Source organism: Aotus nancymaae, unplaced genomic scaffold (genome assembly GCF_030222135.1).
Source record: "Aotus nancymaae isolate 86718 unplaced genomic scaffold, 86718_ANA_hifiasm-v0.15.2.pri h1tg000019l, whole genome shotgun sequence".
Classification (NCBI taxonomy): Eukaryota; Metazoa; Chordata; class Mammalia; order Primates; family Aotidae; genus Aotus; species Aotus nancymaae.
Genome location: NW_026988431.1, coordinates 42,770,391 through 42,792,570, shown reverse-complemented (window position 1 = coordinate 42,792,570; position 22,180 = coordinate 42,770,391). Strand labels below are relative to the sequence as shown.

General features: G+C 39.8%; 1 protein-coding gene and 1 pseudogene across 5 annotated transcripts in view; one reads left to right on the top strand and one right to left on the bottom strand.

Moving 5' to 3' along the window:
- LOC105706531 (ceruloplasmin-like) overlaps positions 1–22,180 on the top strand; it is a 60,845-nt gene that overhangs the window by 3,966 nt on the left and 34,699 nt on the right. Inside the window, exons 2-6 of one of the 5 annotated variants that reach the window (XM_064378789.1) lie at positions 4,017–5,060; positions 16,454–16,520; positions 17,251–17,364; positions 18,169–18,404; positions 20,176–20,388. In XM_064378789.1, coding sequence (XP_064234859.1) covers positions 4,985–5,060; positions 16,454–16,520; positions 17,251–17,364; positions 18,169–18,404; positions 20,176–20,388 — 706 coding nt within the window. In that variant the 5' untranslated portion in view covers positions 4,017–4,984. The other 4 variants (XM_021669554.2, XM_021669551.2, XM_021669552.2 and 1 more) reach the window with 4 other exon arrangements.
- On the bottom strand, positions 5,353–5,955 carry LOC105706532 (ADP-ribosylation factor 1-like; annotated as a pseudogene).

Here is a 22,180-nt window from a genome sequence, read left to right as displayed (position 1 = left end):
AAGGGGAAGGGAATGGAGAAAACTCATAGGGACAGCAAAGAGTCAGCCATTTTGGGAGAGAAAGAAGGTGAAGGTAAGTAGGCATTGCTAGACTAGACAAAGTGCGCAAGAGGCCAGTACTTCCTTGCCTTTTGTCACATGCTTGGAGATTGAGAGCTTAACAGACATCATACTCTGATTCTTAAAACCCCAGCCTCATGTAGGGAGTTGGGGAGAGATAGCATGGGGAGAAATGCCAGATATAGGTGATGGGGAGGAAGAAAGCAAACCACACTGCCATGTGTGTACCTATGCAACAATCTTACATGTTTTTCACATGTACCCCAAAATCTAAAATGCAATAAAAACAAACAAACAAATAAGCAAAAATCCAGCCTCTATCCTATACATTTCCATCCCTTTGGAAAGCTATAAGGAATTAGGGGACATGCAAGTTTACTATTACAAAAACCATAACTATTTGTATTCAGAAAGACTCCTGCTAGCTCTGCTTCCTGCTTTGTGAGATGAAGCTGAAAATTAAGGAGAAGATTCCAGTTATAGAAGAACCAAGATATATGGCAGGAAATTAAGTTAAGGAGTCAAGCTTGAGTGTGTGCAACTGGACAGGCAGGGCAAGATACAGAAACCTGGCCGCTGAAATCTTTTTACTTTAGAAAGAGCACTGGATGTGGTGCCTGTATACCCAGGTCAGAGATCACACCATGCCTAGTCCAAGGAACTTAATCAATTCAAATAAAATGTTTTATCTGGGTTAAGATGAAAACACACACACACACACACACACACAGACCCCACCCTAATTTTACTCCTGCCTAGAATCACACTAAATTTACAATAAAAGTTGTTTGTTTTTAACACACAAGACCACAAATATAGGGAGACTAGGAAAGACGTCAAAAGCAATAAAATTTTGGAAGCTACAAAACATATTGATGACAAGTAACTGACCGAACCAATTCAAGAAACATGAGAATCTTGAGTTGTCAGTAGGGGAAGCTGAAGCCTAACCTGATTTATACCTCAGAATTTTCCAGAGATTCTCAAATTGATAGTATCAGAGCCCTCTGGACCTGGAAGTGAAGGAAGACCCTCAAAGCAGAAATTCTGTGAGTCCTGCATCCTTTCTCCTCTCTATGCCTCTGGGAAGTGACTGACATCTGAAAGTTCTCTGGGAAGCGTAAAATAGAGGGTCTTCTCTGAGTTGGAGGAAACTAGATTCACTAAAGATATGAAGACTACCCCAAAATCAGAATAATTAAGTAACTGGTATATCCTGAAGGATGAATGCTGAGGCACTGCTCCCACAAAGCCCTCTTAACCCACTCAGATCTCAGAAAGCTGGCGGCCATTCAGAGCTTGACCTTCCCAGCTGGAGACTCTCTCTAGGGAGTCTGGCCAGTGCAAAGGGAAAAATTTAAATATTGGCTGTAGTAGGCTAAATAATAGCCCCCACAAAATGCCATATCCTAATCCATGGGACCTGTGAATATGCTACACAGGAATGAATGAAAATGGATTTTCCAGGTGTGATTAAATTAAGGATCTTAAAATGGAGGCAAGGGTTATCCTGGATTATCCAGGGGAGTCCAGTGTCATCATGCAGTCCTTATAGAGGCAGGTAACAGTATTAGATTCAGAGAGAAAAGATGTAAAGATGGAAGTAGGAATCAAAGAGGAGAGAAGTTGCTACACTGCTGGCATTGAACATGAAGGAAGGGGCACAAACCAAGGGGTGCAGCAGCCTCTAGTAACTGGAAAAGGCAAGGGAGCAGATTCTCACCTAGAACTGCCAGAACACAGGCCTGCCAACACCTTTATTTTAGTCCAGTGAAACCGATTCTGGATTTTTGCTCTTTAGAACTGCAGATACTGCAGATAATTCATTTGTATTGTTTGGTCACTAAGTCCGTGGTTATTTTTCACAGAAGCAATAAGAAACTAATATATTGGCATTTGAAATTCCTCAGTCAATGGTTCACCCAATTCACGCAACAGTGAAATTCAGAGTTAATAAGCTCAAAGCTCACTCTCAGTTCCCAAGCAGCACTTTTCTTGACTCATGAGTAAGAGCAAATAGTCAAGTGTCCTAGACATCTGATGAAAGATACAGAACATGAAAGATAGAGAACAAATACGTTTTTATTTTTTAAATTTGTTTTCCATTTGAGTTTTAGATTTGGAGGTACATGTGCAGGTTTGCCATAAGGGTACATTGCGTGATGCTGAAGTTGGGACTGCTACTGATTCCATCACCCAGTTAGTGAACATAGCACCCAATAGGAAGTTTTGCAGCCCTTGCCCCACTCTCTTCTCCCTCCTTCTGGAGTCCCCAGTGTCTATTGTTTCCATCTTTATGTCTGAGTGAACCAAAGATTTAGTTCTTACTTATAAGTGAGAACACACAATATTTGGTTTTCTGTTTCTGCATTAATTCGTTTAGGATAATGGCCTCCAGCTGCATTCATCTTGCTGTAAAGGACATGAAATCACTTTTTTTAATGGCTGCATATTTCATGGTATATATGTGCAACCATTTCTTTATATACACTTTCCCATTGATAAACATTTATGATGATTCCATGTCTTTGTTATTGTAAATAGTGCTGCAATGAATGTACATGTGAACATGTTTTGTTTTGTTTTGTTTTTTTGTAAAACAATTTATTTTCCTTTGGGTATATATCCAGTAATGGGATTGCTGGGTCAAATGGTAGTTCTATTTTTAGTTCTTTGAGAAATTTCCTAACTGCTTTCCACAAGGACTGAACTAATTTGCATTCCTGCCAACAACGTATAAGCATTCCCTTTTCTCTGTGATCTCACCAATATGTTATTTTTTGACGTTTTAATAATAGCCATTCTGACTAGTGTGAGACGGTATCTCATTGTGTTTTGATTTGCATCTCTTTGATGATTAGTGATGTTGAGCACTTTTTCATATGTTTGTTGGCCACTCGTATGTCTTATTTTGAGAAGTGTCTGATCACGTTCTTTGACCACTTTTAAGTGAGGTTTTTGGTTTTTTTCTTGTTGATTCATTTAAATTTCTTATAGATTCTGGACATTAGATTTTTGCCAGATGCATATTCTGAAAATATTTTCTCCCTTTCTGTAGGTTGTCTGTTTACTCTTTTGATGGTTTCTTTTGCTGTGCAGAAGCTCTTTAGTTTAATTAAGTCCCATTTGTCTATTTTTTATTTTGTTGCATTTGCTTTAAGGGTGTTCCTCATAGATTATTTGCATAGACCAATGTCTAAAATAGTATTTCCTAGGTTTTCTTTTAGAATTTTTATAGTTTGAGGTCTTACATTTACGTCTTTAATCCATTTTGAGTTAATTTTAGTATGGGTGACAGTAAGAGTCCAGTTTTATTATTCTGCATATGGTCAGCAAGTTATCCCAGCAGCATTAATTGAAGAGGGTGTCCATTCCCCACTGTTTATTTTTGTCAGCTTCGTTAAAGATCAGTTGGTTGTAGGGGTGTGGCTTTATTTCAGGGGTCACTATTCTGGTCCACTGGTCTATGTGTCTACTTTTGTACCAGTACCATGATGTTTTATTAATGGTTTCTGCAGCATTGTATTGGAGTTTGAACTGTCTTTGTTCTTTTTGCCTAGGATTTCTTTGGTTATTTGACCTCTTTTTGGGTTGCATATGAATTTTAAAATAGTTTTTCTAATTCTGTGATAAATGACATTGGTTATTTGATAAGAATAGTGTTGAATCTATAGATTGCTTTGGGCAGTATGGAAATTTTAACAATATTGATTCTCTCAACCCATGAGCATGGAATGGTTTTCCATTTCTTTGTGGCATCTATTGTTTCTTTCAGAAGTGTTTTGTGGTTTTCCTCATTGACATAGTTCACCTCTTTGGTTAGATGTATTTTCAGGTTATTTTGTGTGTGTGTGACTACTGTAAATGGAATTGCATTCTTGATTTGGTTCTCAGCTTGAATGTTATCAGTGTACAGAAATGCTACTGATTTTTTACATCGATTTTTGTATCCACAGACTTTCCTGGATTTGTTTACCAGGTCTAGGAGCCTTTCGGTGGAATCTTTTGGGTTTCGTAAGTATAGATCATATCCTCAGCAAAGAGGGGTAATTTAATTTTCTCATTTTCTATTTGGATGCCTTTGTTTAAAAGTAGTTAAGAGATTTTATTCTAATAGCTATAATTACAGTGCTTGCTTGTCAAAATGAAAACAAGTATACAAAGCTGTTGATTACTAATCGTGTATTGAAAGCAGTAAGAGGTTCCACGATACCAAATAGACCAATTCTGAGGTTTCCCCAAGATAAATTTAAGAGCTCCAGCTCCTTCAGTGTTTATCAAAATACAAAAGAAAAAAGTAGAGGTTGTCTTTTTCGATGGCAAATCGGACCCTTGCAGGCTGAGGGAGAGAATGCTACGTCACACACGGAGATGGGGTGCTCCCGAGGGGCTGTGGGTCTAGGTGAACCGCCTGCCAGGCTTGCACGCTCTCCTGCTGGTGAGGCCCCAGACATCCTGCCAAAGTGTCTGAGAGAGCACGAGTGCTGGGGACGACGGACCCACTCCGGCCACTTGAAGACCGAGGGACAGGTGGGGCCATAGGCTGCCTGAAGGTGGGTGGGGCGGCCTGCGGGAGAGTGGGGCAGCTGTGGGCTCCCAGCCTGACCCCTGGGAACAGTGGGGGCACAGGGACAAGTATATGGCTATGGAATGCAGGGTGACCCAAGGACAAGCGAGTTGTTGGGGTCTCTATTGTGACCATGCAGAATTCTGAAAACGAATTCTGCCTCATGTTCCTAAGGGCAACAGCAGGGCTGGCGACGGGCATCCAGGCCATAACTGCAAATCTGTGGTAGGTGGGGTCTCCCTTCTGAGTGTTCAAGTGTTCTCAACTTGGATTTTTAACTATTTTTTAAAATGCACTGAGTTTGGGTTAAACACCAACCACCAAAATGGATTTCAACACAGCTCTAAAGTCAAGAGCATGCCCGGTTCTCCCAACACAGCGACTCCTGGAGGCCAGGTGCCCACAAGCCTACATCCTCTCTCAGCACTCAACAGTGAGTTGATTTTTCTTTTTACAATAAAAATAGCTGAGTAGTATTGCATAGGAGTACCCAGAACTGCCTCATTGGAAACAAAAACTATTTACATTAAATAAAAAGCCTGGCCGGAGGCTGAATCTGCCACATTTACAGCACGGTGCGATGCACACGGTGACCAAACCATGGAGGCAGCTTCTCGCACTCACACCACGAGCCACACGATTGCCACATGAGAGTAAAGCAGAGGGCGAGAGGAGTGAGAGGGAGGGGGGTCGTGTTCACTTCTGGTTCCAGAGCTGATTGACAGCTAGTCCAGTTCTTCATAGAGCCCGTCGCTGCTGGTGGCCTGAATGTACCAGTTCCTGTGGCGTAGGGAGTGCAGCCCCAGCTTGTCTGTGATCTTGGCCGCATTGATGGCATTGAGGAGGTCCTGCTTGTTGGTGAACACCAGGAAGATAGCATCCCGGAGCTTGTCCTCAATCAGCACCCTCCTAAGCTCTTCAAGGGCCTCGTTCACGTGCTCTCTGTCATTGCTGTCCACCATGAAGATCAGGCCTTGTGTGTTCTGGAAGTAGTGACGCCACAGAGGCCGGATCTTGTCCTGGCCACCCACGTCCCACACAGTGAAGCTGATGTTCTTGTGCTCCACGGTTCCCACATTGAAGCCTATGGTGGGAATGGTAGTCAGGATTTTGCCCAGCTTAAGCTTGTAAAGGATCATGGTCTTCCCTGCAGCATCCAGGCCCACCATGAGAATGTGCATTTCTTTTTTTTTTTTTTTTTTTTTTTTTTTTTGCCAAAAAGGCCCTTGAAGAGGTTGGCGAAGATGTTCCCCATGCTTGTGGACAGGTGGAAGAACACTGGCCAGGGACACCTCAGCAGCTGCTGCTCTGAGCCAGGCGTTGGTTTCGCTCCCACTTGGATGCCTTTTATTTCTTTCCCTTGCCTGATTGCTCTGACTAGGACTTCTATTACTAGGTTGAACAGGAATAGTGAGAGTGGGCCTCTCCAACTCCCTTTTATCTTCAGTGTAATTCTGTTTCTCCACTTCCAGAAACACTATACCTAGAATGGATATAACAGAAGGCACTCGTTGGTAGTTGGAGCTTGTTTAGCTTTCCTTGGGTTGGGAGCTGGAATTTCCTCTGCAGACCAAGGACACATAACCCTGCTAAATGGGAACTAAAGGAGATTTCTTGGCCTCAGGACATCCAGATGAAGCTATTCCTGAGGGATCCAGGGGAAAAAAAGAACCTAGAAATGAAGAGCCTGGGAAATGAATAGGGAGAGGCTCCTCTGCCTGTGGAAGAGGAAGGAAGAGTGGAAATGACTTTGCATCAGTGTTTGAGTGCCAGCTTAGCTGCAACAAAAAGAACCCTAGAAATGAGGAGTGTGGGAAATGAATGGGGCATGGGAGCTTCTACCTCAGAAGGCAGGCTTGAATATATTGGCTGAGTCCTGCTGCTCTAGAAAATCCATCAAGTCTACCATGATGGGATCTCTAGTAAACACAAACACTGCCTGCCATGGAGGAGTCCTTCATCTTCTTTTGAGCTGAAAAATGAGGTTCCTGAGAGCCTCTTAGTGTTCTTGAATATGAGAAGGTAAATCTCTTTGTTCTACCTCTGAATTCTAGGCCTTTCCTTTTTATCTAGTTTGGCAAAGTACAGATAGACCCAGCTGTAGGCATAGGAACAGAGAGATTGAAAGAAAAACATTTACAAGAATCACGGAGGCAGTTCCTGGTATCTTGGGTCAGGTTCTATAACACTAGAAAAACTCGAGCGATCAGTTCTTTGAACCGAAAGACCTAAGAGGTCTTTCCCAGAGGGGAAGACTCAAAGGCATCAGGAGCTCAGGTGAGGTTAAACTTCATTAATTGTATGTTTTTGGAGCTCGGGGATCAGAAATAGGATTTGATCCGTTGTATTAAGGAGTTATGAATGAATAATACTAACATCAAGTGAAAATGTGCTTGGGTATTAAGATATCCATTTGATCTCAAAATCTTACCTTTAAGTTACTTATAAATTACAAAAGGGGAAAGATATCTTTATAACGAAGAGCTCTGGCAGACACCATCTTCTTCAAGCGACCAAGTTGAGTATGGCAACACTGTCAGGACCCTTTGGTCCACCACATAGGGCTTCTGCAGACAGCCTCAGAACAGGCAAATGACTTGATGCATCTCTCTACCTAAAGATATTCTCTGGGTATAGAAGTATGTGACCTTCAAACAACGAGAGTTGGTAGATAAATTCCATAACATCCTTGTCTTTCAGTAGGGTAATTATGAGGGTGGTATTACTCAGTTACTCAGAATCACCAGTCCAACCGAGCACCACTTACCCCTAGTAGTAACCCACTTACTGGCTTTTGTCTCTTCCCTCTCTCACTTTCCTACTCTCTCATTGTGCATCCTGGAATCATGTCCCAGATAAACTAACTGTACCCAAATCCTTGTCTCAGGGTCTGCTTTTTAGGAAACCCAAACTAGGATTTGTAACATCACCAATAAAGGTGTGCACTAATTTTACAAACCTCCTAATGTGATACAATAGGAAAGGAAGTACACAATATTACCTATGTAGTATTCTTATCAAAGACTATTTAGCCTGAATCTAATAATGCTAAAACAATCAGACAGAATCTGATTTTGTGAAATTGTGCAGCATTTCACAGACAGCTAGTTGTGCTCTTCAAAAATGTAAATCTAATAAAAGAACAAAAATTCAAGAAAACTCTTCTAGAAAAAGACTAAAGAGATATGATGACTAAATGCAAACATGTTACTTGACTGGTTCCTCGATCAGAAGAAAAGAAAGAAAAGAAGATATAAAGAACAAGGACATTATTGAAATAATTGGTGAAGTTTGACTATGTACTATGTATTAGACAAGTTTTCGGTATCAAGGTTGTGGTGGTTTATGAGAACGTCCTTCTCCAAATGCATGCTGCTGAAGTATTAGAAGTGACATATCTACAAATTACTTTTAAATGACTCAGAGAAAAAGTATATATATATATATATATATATAGAGAGAGAGAGAGAGAGAGAGAGAGAGAGAGAACACAAATGTGCCAAAAGATTTATTATTGGTGAATCCAGATAAAGGGAATACAAGTGTTTATTGTGTACATTTTTTTTTTTTGACTTTTCTGTATTTTGAAATTTCAAACTAAAAAGTGGAGGAATGGACAAAAGAAGAGTCTTTAAAATGCAAAATGAGTAAAATATATGTAAATTAAGACTGGAGGTTTGGCTACTAAAACGGCTTTTGCAGAGGAACAGAGCAAGATGGCCAAATAGAAGCCCCCACCAATCATCCCCTCCATCCACTGCAGGAACAACAAATTTAACAACTGTCTACACAGAAAGCACCTTCATAAGAAGCAAAGATTTGGTGAATAATTACAGTACCTGGTTTTAATTTTATATTGCTGAACGAGGCATTGAAGAGGGTAGGAAAAACAGTCTTGAATCACGGACACCACCCCTCCCACATCCCCAGCAACAGCCACGTGGTAGGGAGAGAGTCTGTGCGCTTGAGGGAGGGACAGCACAGTCATTATGGAACTTTTTACTGAACTCAGTGCTGCCTCGTCACGGCAGAAAACAAAACCGATCTGAACTCAACTGATGCCCACCCATGGAGGAAGCATTTAGACTACCCCTACCCAGAGGGAATTGCCCATCCCAGTGGTCAGAACTTGAGTTTGGGCAGGCCTTGCCACCATGGGCTAAAGTGCTCTGGGATCCCAAATGAATGAAAGGCAGTCTAGGCCACAAGGATTGCAACTCCTAGGCAAGTAGTAGTGCTGTGCTGAGCTGGAAGCCAGTGGACTTGGGCAGCATGTAACCTAGTGAGACACCATTCAGGGTGGCTAAGAGAATGATGGTGCCACCCCTCCCCCAACTTCAAGCAGCACAGCTTGCAGCAATGAAAGTGACTCCTTTCTTCTGCTTAAGGAGAGGAGAGATGAGTAAAGTAGACTTTGTCTTGTATCTTGGATACCAGCTCAGCCACAGTAGGATAGGGCACTGGGAAGAGTCATGAGGCCCTCATTCCAGGCCTCAGCTCCAGGGTGATGATTTACCAGCTGCCTTGAGGATAAGGACCCAGTCCTGCCAGGATTTATTACCTGCTGACCAAAGAGCCCTCAGGCCCTGAATAACCACCAGCAAGACACCATGCACCTTGGGTGAGACTCTGAGATGTGCTGGCTTCAAGTGAGACCCAGCACATTCCCGGATAGTGGCTAAGGGGAAAGACTCCTGCTTGAGAAAAGCAGAAAGAAAACTAAAGGGAGCTTTGTCTTGCATGTTAGGTACCAGCTCAATAACAGTAAAGTAGAACACCAAGAAGGCTCTTGGAGTCCCCAGTTCTAGGCCTTGACACTTGGGTGGCCTTTCTGGATCTACCCTGGCCCAGAGGGGAGCCCACTATGCTAAGACCCAGGCCTGGCAGCATTCACCATAAGTTGACAGAAGAGCCCTTGGACCTTACATGAACGTCATTAGTAGCCCGGCAGTAGTCTGCAAGGGTTTATGATGGTGGTGGCCATAGGGAGAGGCTCCTCTGCCTGAGGAAAGAGGAGGGAAGAGTGGAAAGGACTTTGTATCAGTGTTTGAGTGCCAGCTTAGTTGCAACAGAAAAAGTACCAGGTAGATTTCTAAGGTTTTTAACTTGCATTCCTGGTTCTCAGACAGGATCTCTGGACTCACTCAGGGTCTGGGGGAACTTGCCACTCTGAAGGGAAGGACACAGCTTGGTTGGCCTCACCGCCTGCTGCTTGTAGAGCCCTAGAAGTCTTAAGTGAACACAGGCAGTAGCCAGGTAGTAGTTACAGTGAGCCTGGGGCTACATCCAGTGCTGCACTGGTTTCAGGTCTGACTCAGTACAGTCCCAGTAGTGCTAAACACAAAGGTCCTTGTGTCATCCCACTTCTAGCTCTAGGAAGCTCAGTACAGAGGGAGATTCCATTTGTTTGGGAGAAAGTAAGGGAAGAGACCAAGAGTCTCTGCTTGGTAATCCAGGCAATTTTTCCCGATCTTATTCAAGACCACCAAGGCAGTTTCTCTACAAGCCTGCAGGAACTACAGCATTATGAAGCTTCGGGTGCTCCCTAACGCTGATACAGTTAGATCACGACACCCAATCCCTTCAAATACTTGAAAAACCTTCCCAAGGACAGGTACAAACAAGCCCAGACTGCAAAAGACTACAGTAAATATCTAACTCTGCAGAGCCCAACCACTGAAAAATATCTACAAACATCAAGTCTTTTTTGTCAGCCTGTAGTCAGCAACCGTCCCTATTTTTGTTAGTAACTGACTCTTCCTGCTTCTGTACATCAGTTTATTGCTTACTAACTGGAAAACCCTTGAGAGAAACTGCCACGTTGTCTAAAACCTGCTGTGTTGTCTAAAGCCTTGAGTTACTTCCCCTGCCCCTTACCTATAAAAAACTTTAGACTGTTCTAAGCCGAGATCCAGACTTTTGGGTATGAACCCTTCTGGGCCACCAGTGTAATAAAGTGTATTCCTCTGGTCCCCTGATTACCACTTGGGTTTCTTGTCAGGTAAGATTTTCCAGAGCATTAGAAGTGACCACTTACGATAGTCTCCATTTAAACATTTCTTCCCATGTGATACAAATATATTTCCATATTAATTGTGTGAATATATTTGTTGCTGTCATGGAGGAAACAGAATCCAGTTAAATGCAAATTGCAGAATTTAAAAGTGACTGGATGTGATGAAGAACTACGTGAATCACACATAAATATTTGACAAGAATCTGGTAAACATTTGAAGAAAAGCAAAGCAAAGAGGGTAATGACAGGTTATGTGTATCAAAAGAATGATTTGAATAGCATAGATTAAGAGATGCCCTTGGAAAAAGTGAAGTGCCCTCTAATATTTAGGCAAAATGACCCTATTTGTAAAGGTACTGCAAAAATCAACAGTGAAATAAAGGACTTGATGTTGTGCTCTCTTACAGCTTTGTCAACAAAAATTGTAACATTCAAAGCCAAACACTTTGGATTGTCCATTCTTGGTTCATCCTAAGATTTGGCCAAGACTTACAAATCTAATCAAAATTGTGTTAAATATTAGTTTGAGCCACAATAACTGCCATTTTTAATAAATTTTAAACAGTAAGATTTAACATAAGATAAAATAAGCTTTTTTTTTTTATTGGTTTCATTTCTCAAGATAAAATCCTAACACAATATTTTGATTTGCTTCCAGTTTCCAATGGATTCTTTTTAAATGGGTATCTTTTGATAGCAATTATCTTTGGTTATTTTTATCTACATTTGTATTTACAATGGCATTGGAAGGCAAAAATGAAATTCACCAACCACTTGCAACATTGCTTCAATGGAAAAAAGTCATTCTGAGGTCCAAATGATGAATTGCAAATAAATTTTTGCAGTCAAACTATATTTTTCTTTTTAAGTTAACAGTATGCTGAAAAGTTATGATTACGACATACTGTAGATGTTTTCAATAGAAACACATTCAGCACTTTGGGAGACCAAGGCAGGAGGTTCACTTGAAGTAAGGAGTTCACAGTCAGCCTGGGCAACACAACAAGACCTTGTCTCTACAAAAAAAGTTAGCTGGGTGTGGTGGTACATGTTTGTATTCTCAGCTACTTGGGAGGCTGAGGTGGGAAGATTACTTGAACCCAAGAAGAATGAAACAAAGCTAAAGCTATAATTGGTAAAGAATAAAACAAAGCTAGAGCCATAAAATGTAGTCAGGGAATGCTTGGTTATTTATGAGATTTGGACAATGTTGATGTTTCTCATGTATATTGTAAGCCAAAAAGAAAATTGTAAGGCCCCCCCTAACTATCTGAAGGGACTTCCTCCTTAGCCAGGGATCTTTTAAAATTTTACCTGGAGACTGTTTCAGGACTCGACGGGCAGCGGGGGGTTGGACATGCCTCATTATACCTCTCAGTATTAATATCAACACAGACTTTAAGTCTGATAAGAAACATTTTACAATCTGTTGTCTCTGAAGCCTACTACCTAAAGGCTTCCTTTGCACATAAGAACTTGGGTCTCCACAATTCTTTATCTTATCCTAGGCATGTCTTTCTGTTGATCCCAGGGCTTTAGACAAACTCAACCAATTGTCAACCAGAAAATGTTTAAATTTACTTATAGCCTGGAAACCCCCATTTCTAGTTGTCCTGACTTTCTGTCCAAACCAATGTATTTCTTAAATATATTTGATTGATGTCTCATGCCTCCATAAAATGGTATAAAACCAAGCTGCACCCTAACTTGGGCATGTGTTCTCAGGACTTCCCAAAGGCTGTGTCATGGGCCACGGTCACTCATGGTTCAGAATAAATGTTTTCAAATATTTTAGAGCTTGACTCTTTTCATCAATAATATTCAGACATTTTTCTGGAGTGGTATTGTTTTTTTCTGGCTCCATCAAAGTCACAGAGTGGTGCTGTCTGATGTTGACATTCTGGGAAATGGTTTTTGCCCAAGCAGAGGACACCAGGGCCTAGCTGTGAGTGCCAGGGCAGCTCTCAGTTGGGCAAAACTTAGCCACTAGGACCAGGACAGCTCCTGGATGTCGGGGGCTGCTTTTCTCTTTCTTGTTGTTCTTCAGTATCTTCCCACTATTCCCTTCTATTCCTTGCTTTGTAGGCCTCAAGTCCCTTGTATCGTCTACCCCATATTGCAAAAGCTTGTGATGTGCATAGCCTTAAACTGTGAAGGACTCGGAGCTCCAGTTGAAGAGGAACTTTCTGTCCCAGCTGCTAGCTGCTCTACTTACTTATGTTTTTCTTACCTGGTTGATAGTTTTTCATGGAATAACTTTGATTACAAGGCAAGGAGTTTAATAATACAGCATCCACCAGGCCTTAGGGCCCTGGTTCAAATTCTGGTAGTAACACTTTATTGTTTTGGCTAGTTGTTTAAAACCGCCAAGTTCCAGTTTCCTTATCTATAAAAGAGAGCTTAATAAGCTTCCCTTTCAGGGTTGCTGGCACAATTAGAGCTAGTATTTACAAAGGGGCTAAGGAAGAGCTGACTTTCAACAAATGGTGGTTAATGGTGGAAGTAAGACAAAGAATAGAAATGGCTCTACCCGTGACTGACATCCTCCACAGCGTCTTCAAACTCCCCATCTTGCCCCAACATCATTTATATCTAATCTATCAGCCTTGTTGGAAGATATAATTATAGCCATATATTCTGAGAAAAACTGAGCATTTGTAGATAATATAGAAGTCTACACACTTAAACTATTAAAGTCAATGCTATTACAGGTAGCATGAAAGGAATAGAAAATTTGATTTGGAATCCCATAATTCAAATTCCAATTTGGAAATGTGCATTCTACAGTAAGTTACTTGACCTTTTGAGTTTTTGATCTCTTATCTACAAAACAGGTATAAGGAAGGGATCGGGTTAAGGGAGAAACTGTTGGGAAAATTACATAAGGTAATAATTTTTATTTATAAAATATTTTCTATATAGCAAAGTTTTTACAAACATAAGATGCTATTATCACGAGTCCCTTATGTACATTTTTATTTGCTCTATTTATTTCTTAAATCTATTTACAGTTCTAGAATGGAAAAACCAGGAAGGAATCTAAATTTCCTCCAAGGTATTTAGCCTCACACCTTCAGGCTAAATTCAACAAAGTTTAGCTAAGTAAACTTAAATAAAGTGAGTTATGTTCTTGAGCTGTAGAATATAGTCAAATGATAGTGACCAACTTTAAACACTGTTGTACCAAAAGACTGATCTGCTTAGGGCTATGCAGGGAGGGACAGAAAGGACTGCAACAAGTATTTCATCTTGACAAGCAATCACTTGACCTAAGAAAGAGTGCTTGACCCTTCACCCTTCAACCAAGAGAAAAAAAAAAAAATAGCAGCCAACTTTCCTAGTCATCTGTTGAGAAGAACCAAGACAACAGATATTTACCAATACCATGCTCTACCTTTTTCGTTGTCCGGGAGCCGAGAGCTGACTTCTCCATGTGCCTGCTCTGTGTCAGAGTAGAGGCTAGGTGCTCACAGGAGCCCTGAACTTTAATTATTATTGCCCTGTGTTACAGATAACAGGACTCTGAGTCAGGTAGTAAATGGTGGAGTTGAACTGGAGGTAGATCTACTTGAATTGGATATGCAAGACTTTTTTGCACTTTTTGGGGTACCTTCTGCAGAAAAAAAATGCTAACTGAATCAATCCTTTGTTATCTACATTCTGGAGTAAAATTAATGTTCCTATGAGAATGAGGTAGAAGTCATAAAATGTTGGGAGGAAGGGGTCTTTGAAAGCCCATTTAAGGAATCCCATTCCTACCTGGTGGGTAGGTCCTTTTACAGCTGCTAGTTCAGGCCACAGTGACAGGGAAGATTTTAAGGTTCTTCCATATACAGAGCTAAATCTGTGGGCCTTCAGCTTCCAACTATTCAAATCCAGTTGAGTTTCTTCCTTGACACAGAGAGCCCATGTATAATCCTTTTCTCCTGTGACACGTTGTGTTTGGCTGGGATCTTCTTGCCAGCCCTTTCAACTGTTTCCCAAAAGGTGTGGGATGTGAATCTCTTCTCTTGATTCTCCTGTGGGCGGTTTCTCCCAGTGCCAAGGTCCCTCCAGGAGACCCAGCTTTTCTGAATTCCTTTCAAGATCTGCAGGTGACTTAAAATCTGCCAAAGCCTGGGCTGTTCATGTAATTAACTGTGTAAACAATCCTAAGTCATGGAACGTGATCTACTCCTTGAGAGCTAAAGTAACCTTAAAGTGAGGCTAGAAACTTATATATGGTTCAGCCCAAAGAATTTGGTATGTCTTTTAAACCAAAATGCCACATCTATTACTTGCTACATTTATATTTTATCTCTTCATCCAATACTCCAACACTTCTTGGAGTATTGACGTTTGGGGTATGTGGCATTTTCTTAAAATAGATATCTATATATACTCATGGGAAAAATATACTTTGATTTTTGTGTGTTTTGGAAAACAGGTTGGGTGTGGTGGCTAACGTCTGTAATCCCACCACTTTAGGAGGCCTAGGCAGGTGGATTACTTGAGGCCAGGAGTTTGAAACCAGCCTAGCCAACATGGTAAAATGCTGTCTCTATTAAAAACAAAAAAATTAGCCTGGTGTGGTTGCCCATACCTGTAATCTCAGCTACTTGGAGTCTGAGGCATACGAATCACTTGAACCCAGGAGGCAGAGGTTGCAGTGAGCTGAGATTGCACCACTGTATTCCAGCTTGGGTAACAGAGCAAAACTCTGTCTAAATAAACAAATAAATTATAGTACATTTTTATAATTAATAATAAATTATAGCATTCTTATATTAATTTTTAATTATGTATATTTTTATATTAATTATATTTTTATATTGAAAATAGGAAAAGCTATGCTGTAGTTAAAATGAAAGAACTAGACTTCTAAGAGTTGACATAAAAGACATCTAAGACATATAGTTGATGAATAAAAGCAAGCTACAGAATGATACATACCATATTCTTTTTAAATTTTTAAACAATTTTATGGGTATATAGTAGGTGTATGTATTTATGGGGTACATAGAATGTTTTGATACAGTCACACAATGTGAAATAAACATATCATGAAGAATGGAGTATCCATCCCTTCAAGCATTTATCCATTGAGTTTCAAACAGTCCAATTACATTCTTTGTGTTATTTTATATATAGTTGCTACTATTGACTACAGTCACCCTGTTGTGCTATCAAACAGTAGATCTTACCCATATACCATATGATTGTGCTACCTTAATATTTCTAACCATGGGTTTCTAAATCTAAATCAGAGCCTAACTTTTGAAACACATTGTAGCTTTCTAATTCTAAAATCTCAAACAATACCTAACAGTAATAGATACTACAATACATGATAATACCCAGATCAGATCAACGGCTTATAAACACTCCTGCTCTTTCCTTACTTATTGTAGCCTCTGCCAAGTCACTCTATTTGTTCAATAAATGTAACCTTTAAATAACATTTCTTGATATCCCCAGGAAATAGAATAAATGCTTACTAATCTATAGGAGTTACAGCCTATTGGAGTAAAGTAAATGCTACATGGACATTTAAGTAGTTGGTTGGCAGTCTGTGTTACAGCTGCTGAATTCAGAGAGGGGCATGTTAGTGAGCTGAAATGGTCAGGGAAGTCTTCACTGAGAAGGTGAAGTTTCAGTTGAATCTTAAAGAATGAGAATGGGAAAAATTTGGATTAGCCGAAAAAAAGAGAGGCTGAGGGAGGGAAGATCAGGCTGGGAAATGGGCACAAATAAGTTCAGAAAGCATATTATAACAAAAAAACGAAACGGAAGTATTGTAAATAACACGTTAAATGTTGACTATGCACCAGCTTCCTTGTGTGCCCCCAAGCTCCTCCACAAGATGCTGTCATTGAATTTACACAACTTCCTAACTGGGTAAGTAATATTATTGTTTTATAACTGAAGAAATGAAGTTACCTAATTACACATTGCTGAAAAGTGGCGGAGCTAAGAGTCAAACTTAGGCTGTCTGAATCCAGGTTTTCTGCATTCTTTCCTGCCTCGCACTGTGTTCCTAGTAAGACAACTCCCCAATAGGAAGGGATCCCGTAAGTGAATTTTGAGAACAAATTTGGAGTATCAGAGATACCAGATTCGGACCTAGATTATATGAATAGGCTTAAATGCTAAGAAATTTGAGAATAACTTAATGAAAGTCTTAAATGACAAGAAATTTTAAATTATCATTCAGTAGGAAAACTTGATAAAGGTAGCATTTCAAGAATTTTCTGGGAATGGTACATAGAATGGACTAAATAGTAAGCAAGTGGAGACTGGAGACTAGACAGGAGGATATTTCTATAATTTAGGAATAGATAATTTATCAAGGGACAATGGATGATGGGCAGCCTAACGATCCAGTGTGTTGTGCAACATTTCACCTCACTTGACAATGAAATCCAAAACCACTTGGAATGCAAATGACCTATATGTTAATGAAGACAGATAATGAGCTCTTATGTAACTTGATGTATACAAATAAACACAAATGAAAGACGAAAGCCTGAATTATAAAAGATAGGCAAGCCCTACTCAGTTAGCTTCTCCAGGCTCAGAATTTGAAAATGAGGATGCTTTTACCATTGACTTTTCTGTTTGTTATTAGTTCTCCAGGTTGGGCAATAGACAGGCACTACTACATAGGCATTGAAGAAATCATCTGGAACTATGCTCCTTCTGGTAAAAATATGCTCAATGGAAAGCCTTTTTCTGAAGACCTGTAAGTAATCCTTTGCATTTTAAAAGTTACTATCTAAAGCAAAAGTTGGTAATTGTTGATCATTGATGAAATGTTGATGAAGACTTTCTCATGATTGACACTTTCAGGGCACATATGCCATTAGAACCATTTCATTTGTTTAGTGTAAATATGGTATGGAAAAGAGGTAGAAATATAAATCCAAAATTGCTCTTTCCTGTAATTCTTGCCACTTTTGCCCTCCTGACACATTATTTTGCAGATCATAGCTACTTCTATTTATCATTACTTTTGTTCACATGATAAGGTATGAAACACTTTCCTTTTGATATGTGTGAAGCCACTTTCTTAATTTTTCTCTTCAGATATTTGAGAGAGGAAAATATAGAGGACATGAGTGGGGTTCTGATTTACCACGGTTTAGGGGCAAAACACCCTAGTGCTACCAGCAAATCCACAAATCCATTTAAATGTGTCAACAGTCCTGTATCATGGAAATTGACCTACTATTTGAATGCTAAAGTAACTTTAAAGTGGGGTTAGAAACCTATAGGCAGTTCAGTTTAAAGAATTTGGTATGTCTTTTAAACAAAAATGCCACATGTTTTACTTGCTACATTTGTATTTGATTTCTTCATTCAGTATTTCAACATTCTTCTCACCAATTACACCTAGTTTTGACTCCCTTCACATGTTCTCTTGCCTCCAGGTTTTATCTGCCAAAATTAGCTGTGGAGCTTCTGACTTCTCATTTTAATTTGTTTAACATTTTGTTTCTTTCCAGTCAAAAGTAGTTAAAATTCCATCTTTTTTGTTTGTTTATAGAGAATTTCTACAAGGAGGTCAAGCGAGAAAGAGCTTTGTTTATAAAAAGGCTTTGTATTTTCAATATACTGATAATACATTTCAAAGGATCATTGAAAAACCATCGTGGTTGGGATTTTTAGGTCCAATGATTAAGGCAGAGACTGGAGACGTCATTTATGTACATGCAAAAAATAATGCTTCAAGACCTTATAGTTTTCATCCTCATGGACTCACCTACTCCAAAGAAAGTGAAGGTAAGCAGATCCTCTTTCCTGACATTCATGCTTTTGCTTATGGGGAGTATGAGCACATCACATTAGAAAAAGCCGGGTGATCATGGACTGATCAGCATTATGAGCTACGTGGGATTTACAGTGATGCAGACTCTACTTCCGATGTATTTAATGTTTATACCCAAGACAGTCCCTTTTCAGTTTCTCATCTTAATTGAGTAACAGCCCTTATGCAATTCCTAGTAAATAAAACACTTTTTCCTCACCAGATAAGAAAATAAAAAAGGCATTTTTTTGTTTTGTTTTGTAGGAAACACTCATGAGCTAAATGTTAGGTTGGCAGAAATCCTATACTGCCCCCACCTCATTTCCATTTCCTAGTAGATGAGGATCACCCTCTGGGAAGATATAAGTGTCAAGAGAAATCGCTACTTTCCAGACAGAATCTTCTCTCCTACTTATCTACAGTCACAGATACATCCTAATTTTGAAAAAAAGGAGGGGAAGAGAAAGCCAACAAATGGGGTTTTGCGAGTTTTTGGAAAACAGCAAGGAAAGCTAGGAAAAGAGAGTTTGGACTTGTCTTTAGTAGAACATAGATATTTTTTCCCAGTGTTTGAAATACGTTTTTTTTTAAAGGCCTGGCATAAATCTTTAGAAAATTGGAACTCTAGGCCAACTTGATAAGAGTACCACCTATAGAATGAGTGCTCCCTCCGACAGAGGCTCTATGATAATGCAGGGCCGTGGAGATCCCATATGCCATTCCATTCATCTACCATCATCATTTTGCCATGTTATACAACTTATACAACCATCTTGCAATGATTATTGCTCTTTAAATATATTCCATGAAAAAATAATAAGAGAAAAATAGTCTATATTATAGACATATAATGCGAAAAATATTAACAAGGATTTGCTTTATTTGTTTATTTTTAAATCAACTCTCAGAACTTAAACTGAGGTTTGATGATTCTCTCAGAGAAGCACGAAGAAATAGAAACAGGCCTTGAATTAATCCTCTGGACTGAAACAGACTCAGGAAACCAGACCCTGACTGGAGGCAGCTCCAGATGGGCCGCTGGGCAGGAAGAAAGTACAAAAGTCAGTCAGTCGTAATCTCTTCATGTTCAGTGTGGAGCAGGAGGGTCCAAAAAGATGAATAGAGAATTGGAAGCTGCTCATGCTTCAAAGTCTTTTATTGAATAAAGGAATTTTATCCATAGTTAGCAGGATCCCAGCCACAAGGGGTAAGGATCTGAGGCAAAATTTTAGGCAGAGAAGAAGAAAGGAAAGAACGCAAGGGTCCAAAATCAGAACTGAGGTAATAGTTCAGAGTAATGCCAAAGGCCACCTTGGCAGTGGGCTACTTGGAAGTAACAGGTACACCCTTGGGTGCCCGGGGTCCCAAGTCTGATTAGCAATGAAGAAAACATGGAGGGCAACTCGGGAATCCAGAGGTTACCTGTGCATCTGAGGTCTAGGCACATGGTAGGCGCAAAATAAATATTTGTTGGATCCATCAGTAAAGGTGATGATAGTCTGTTAATATACTGCCTGCCTCATTCCAATTTGGTTTAAAAACTGCAGCCAAGCTGAGCATTCAGGTAGAAGCCAACTAAGGGGGATTTAGGGAGGTAGGAATCTGGGAAACGGTGGGGAGAAATGCACACTTTTTTAGAAATACAAATTATCATACATTCATAGCTTAATGGAGGAAGCCTGAGTCATATTCAAAATAGTGTTATCCAATATTTACTGTAACCACAGTGCAGAATATGTTTTCTAGGTGCTATGTATCCTGATAATACGACAGGCCTGCAAAAGGAAGATGACTATCTGGAGCCTGGGAAACAGTATACCTACAAGTGGTATGTAGAAGAAAAGCAGGGACCTGGCCCCAATGACAGTAATTGTGTAACAAGGATTTACCACTCCCATGTAGACACTGTAAAAGATGTGCCTTCGGGACTTATTGGACCAATTCTGACTTGTAAAAGAGGTAAGTTTTTTTTTTTTTAAATCTCATTGCAGTAAAAGAGTAAACCGGAATGCGTAGGCTGTCCTCTGCTCTCCTAGAGGAATTTTACTATCCAAGGTGCTCCATTTTCCTGCCTTAACTTTGATTTTCCAGTCAAGAATGAAAACTTGCCATCTTGAACTCTGAGCACTAGATGGCGATCTCAAGTCCAACTCTCAGTTCAACCAATAATGTAGGTTGATCACTAGATGGTAGTCCAACCCAATAAACTTCACTTCAGCCATCTTCATTCAAACTTAGCAGAGTATGTTTTCTAGGTGCTATGTATCCTGATAATACGACAGGCCTGCAAAAGGAAGGTCTGTTGTATTGTTGATTTATTTTTTTGTTTTAAGTTTATGTTTTTATGTTTATGTTTTAAGGTAAATCAGTTAGAATCATCAGTTTATTAATAATTCTTGCCAGGAGGAAGTTTTACTGATTGGTTTCTAACTTGCAAGGGAATATAGAGTTTGGAAAATTCTGATTTGGTTCATTAAAACAAGATCAACAAAGTGATAGCACTTGATTTTTATGAAGCTAATGAATGAATTTAACTTCCTGTGACAATCAAAGTTTAAATTTTAGGTAAACAGAGTTTTTTACAATAAATATTTTAACAATTGCAGTTTCCTATAGCAAACACACATAGTCTCATGGTTACAAATCACATTCCTTGGGGTATACCTTTTTAAACCAACTTTGGAAGAGCTTTTTGCCCTTCTCAAGCTTGTAAGAAACTCAGTTGCATAATGGCAAGATGAAGAATAAGTGTTTGTTATATTTAACTTAAGCACTATCTAGTCTATCTAGGCTATCTAGTCTGAACATCTCCAAACTTTCTCCCTTTTCTTTTTAAACAGTAAGATAACTTAATGATTTGCATTCTCAAAGGCAAGTATGTGAACTGCCATCAAGAGATCTTTGGTTGGGTGCAGTGGCTCATGCCTGTAATCCCAGTACTTTGGGAGGCCAGGGTGGGAGGACTGCTTAAGGCCAGGATTTCGAGACCAGCCTGGGCAACATAGTGAAATTGCATCTCTACAAAAAAAGAGAGAAAGAAGGAAAGAAAGAAAGAAGAAAGAAGAAAGAAAGAGAGTTTCTCATTTACAGTTATGTTGATTTATGCCCTATGGTTTCAAATATAAGGCTGATATAAAATATTTGGGACTGATAATTCATATATCATATTTTTATATGTTGTGTTTATATATATTATAACAATTTTATTCCCACTGTCCCAGGCACTTTTCTCTTTTGTTCACTCTAAGCTCACAGAGTGATCTTATCCATTCTAAGTCATTTGTTTCCATCTGTGTGTTAATGAATCTGAAATCTATAACTTTGGTTCAAACTCCTTTACTGATGGTCAGGCCTGGCAACTTGACATCTCTATTTGGGTGTTTCATTGGTACCTAAATACATCATATTCCAAAACCCATCATTTTTTCCTGCCCTGAATCTCTCCTTTCCTTCTGTGTTCCCTGCCTTGGGGAATGGCTCCGGTATGTTCCAATTAGTCACTGGAGACAAAACTCTGGGTATCATTCCTGATACTGCCCTCTCCCTCACTACTTGCTAAATACATCAGTCAAATCCCGCTACCTGTACTTCCTACACATCACTAGATCAGCTCACTCCTCTTCAGCTCCATGAAGAGCTCTAACCGAGTTCTTCTTCAGCTCTAACCTAGTTCAGGCCACTGCCATCCTTTTGCCAGATACCAGCAACAGCCTCTTAACTGCCCACCAGTCTCTAGCGCTTCCCCTTTCAA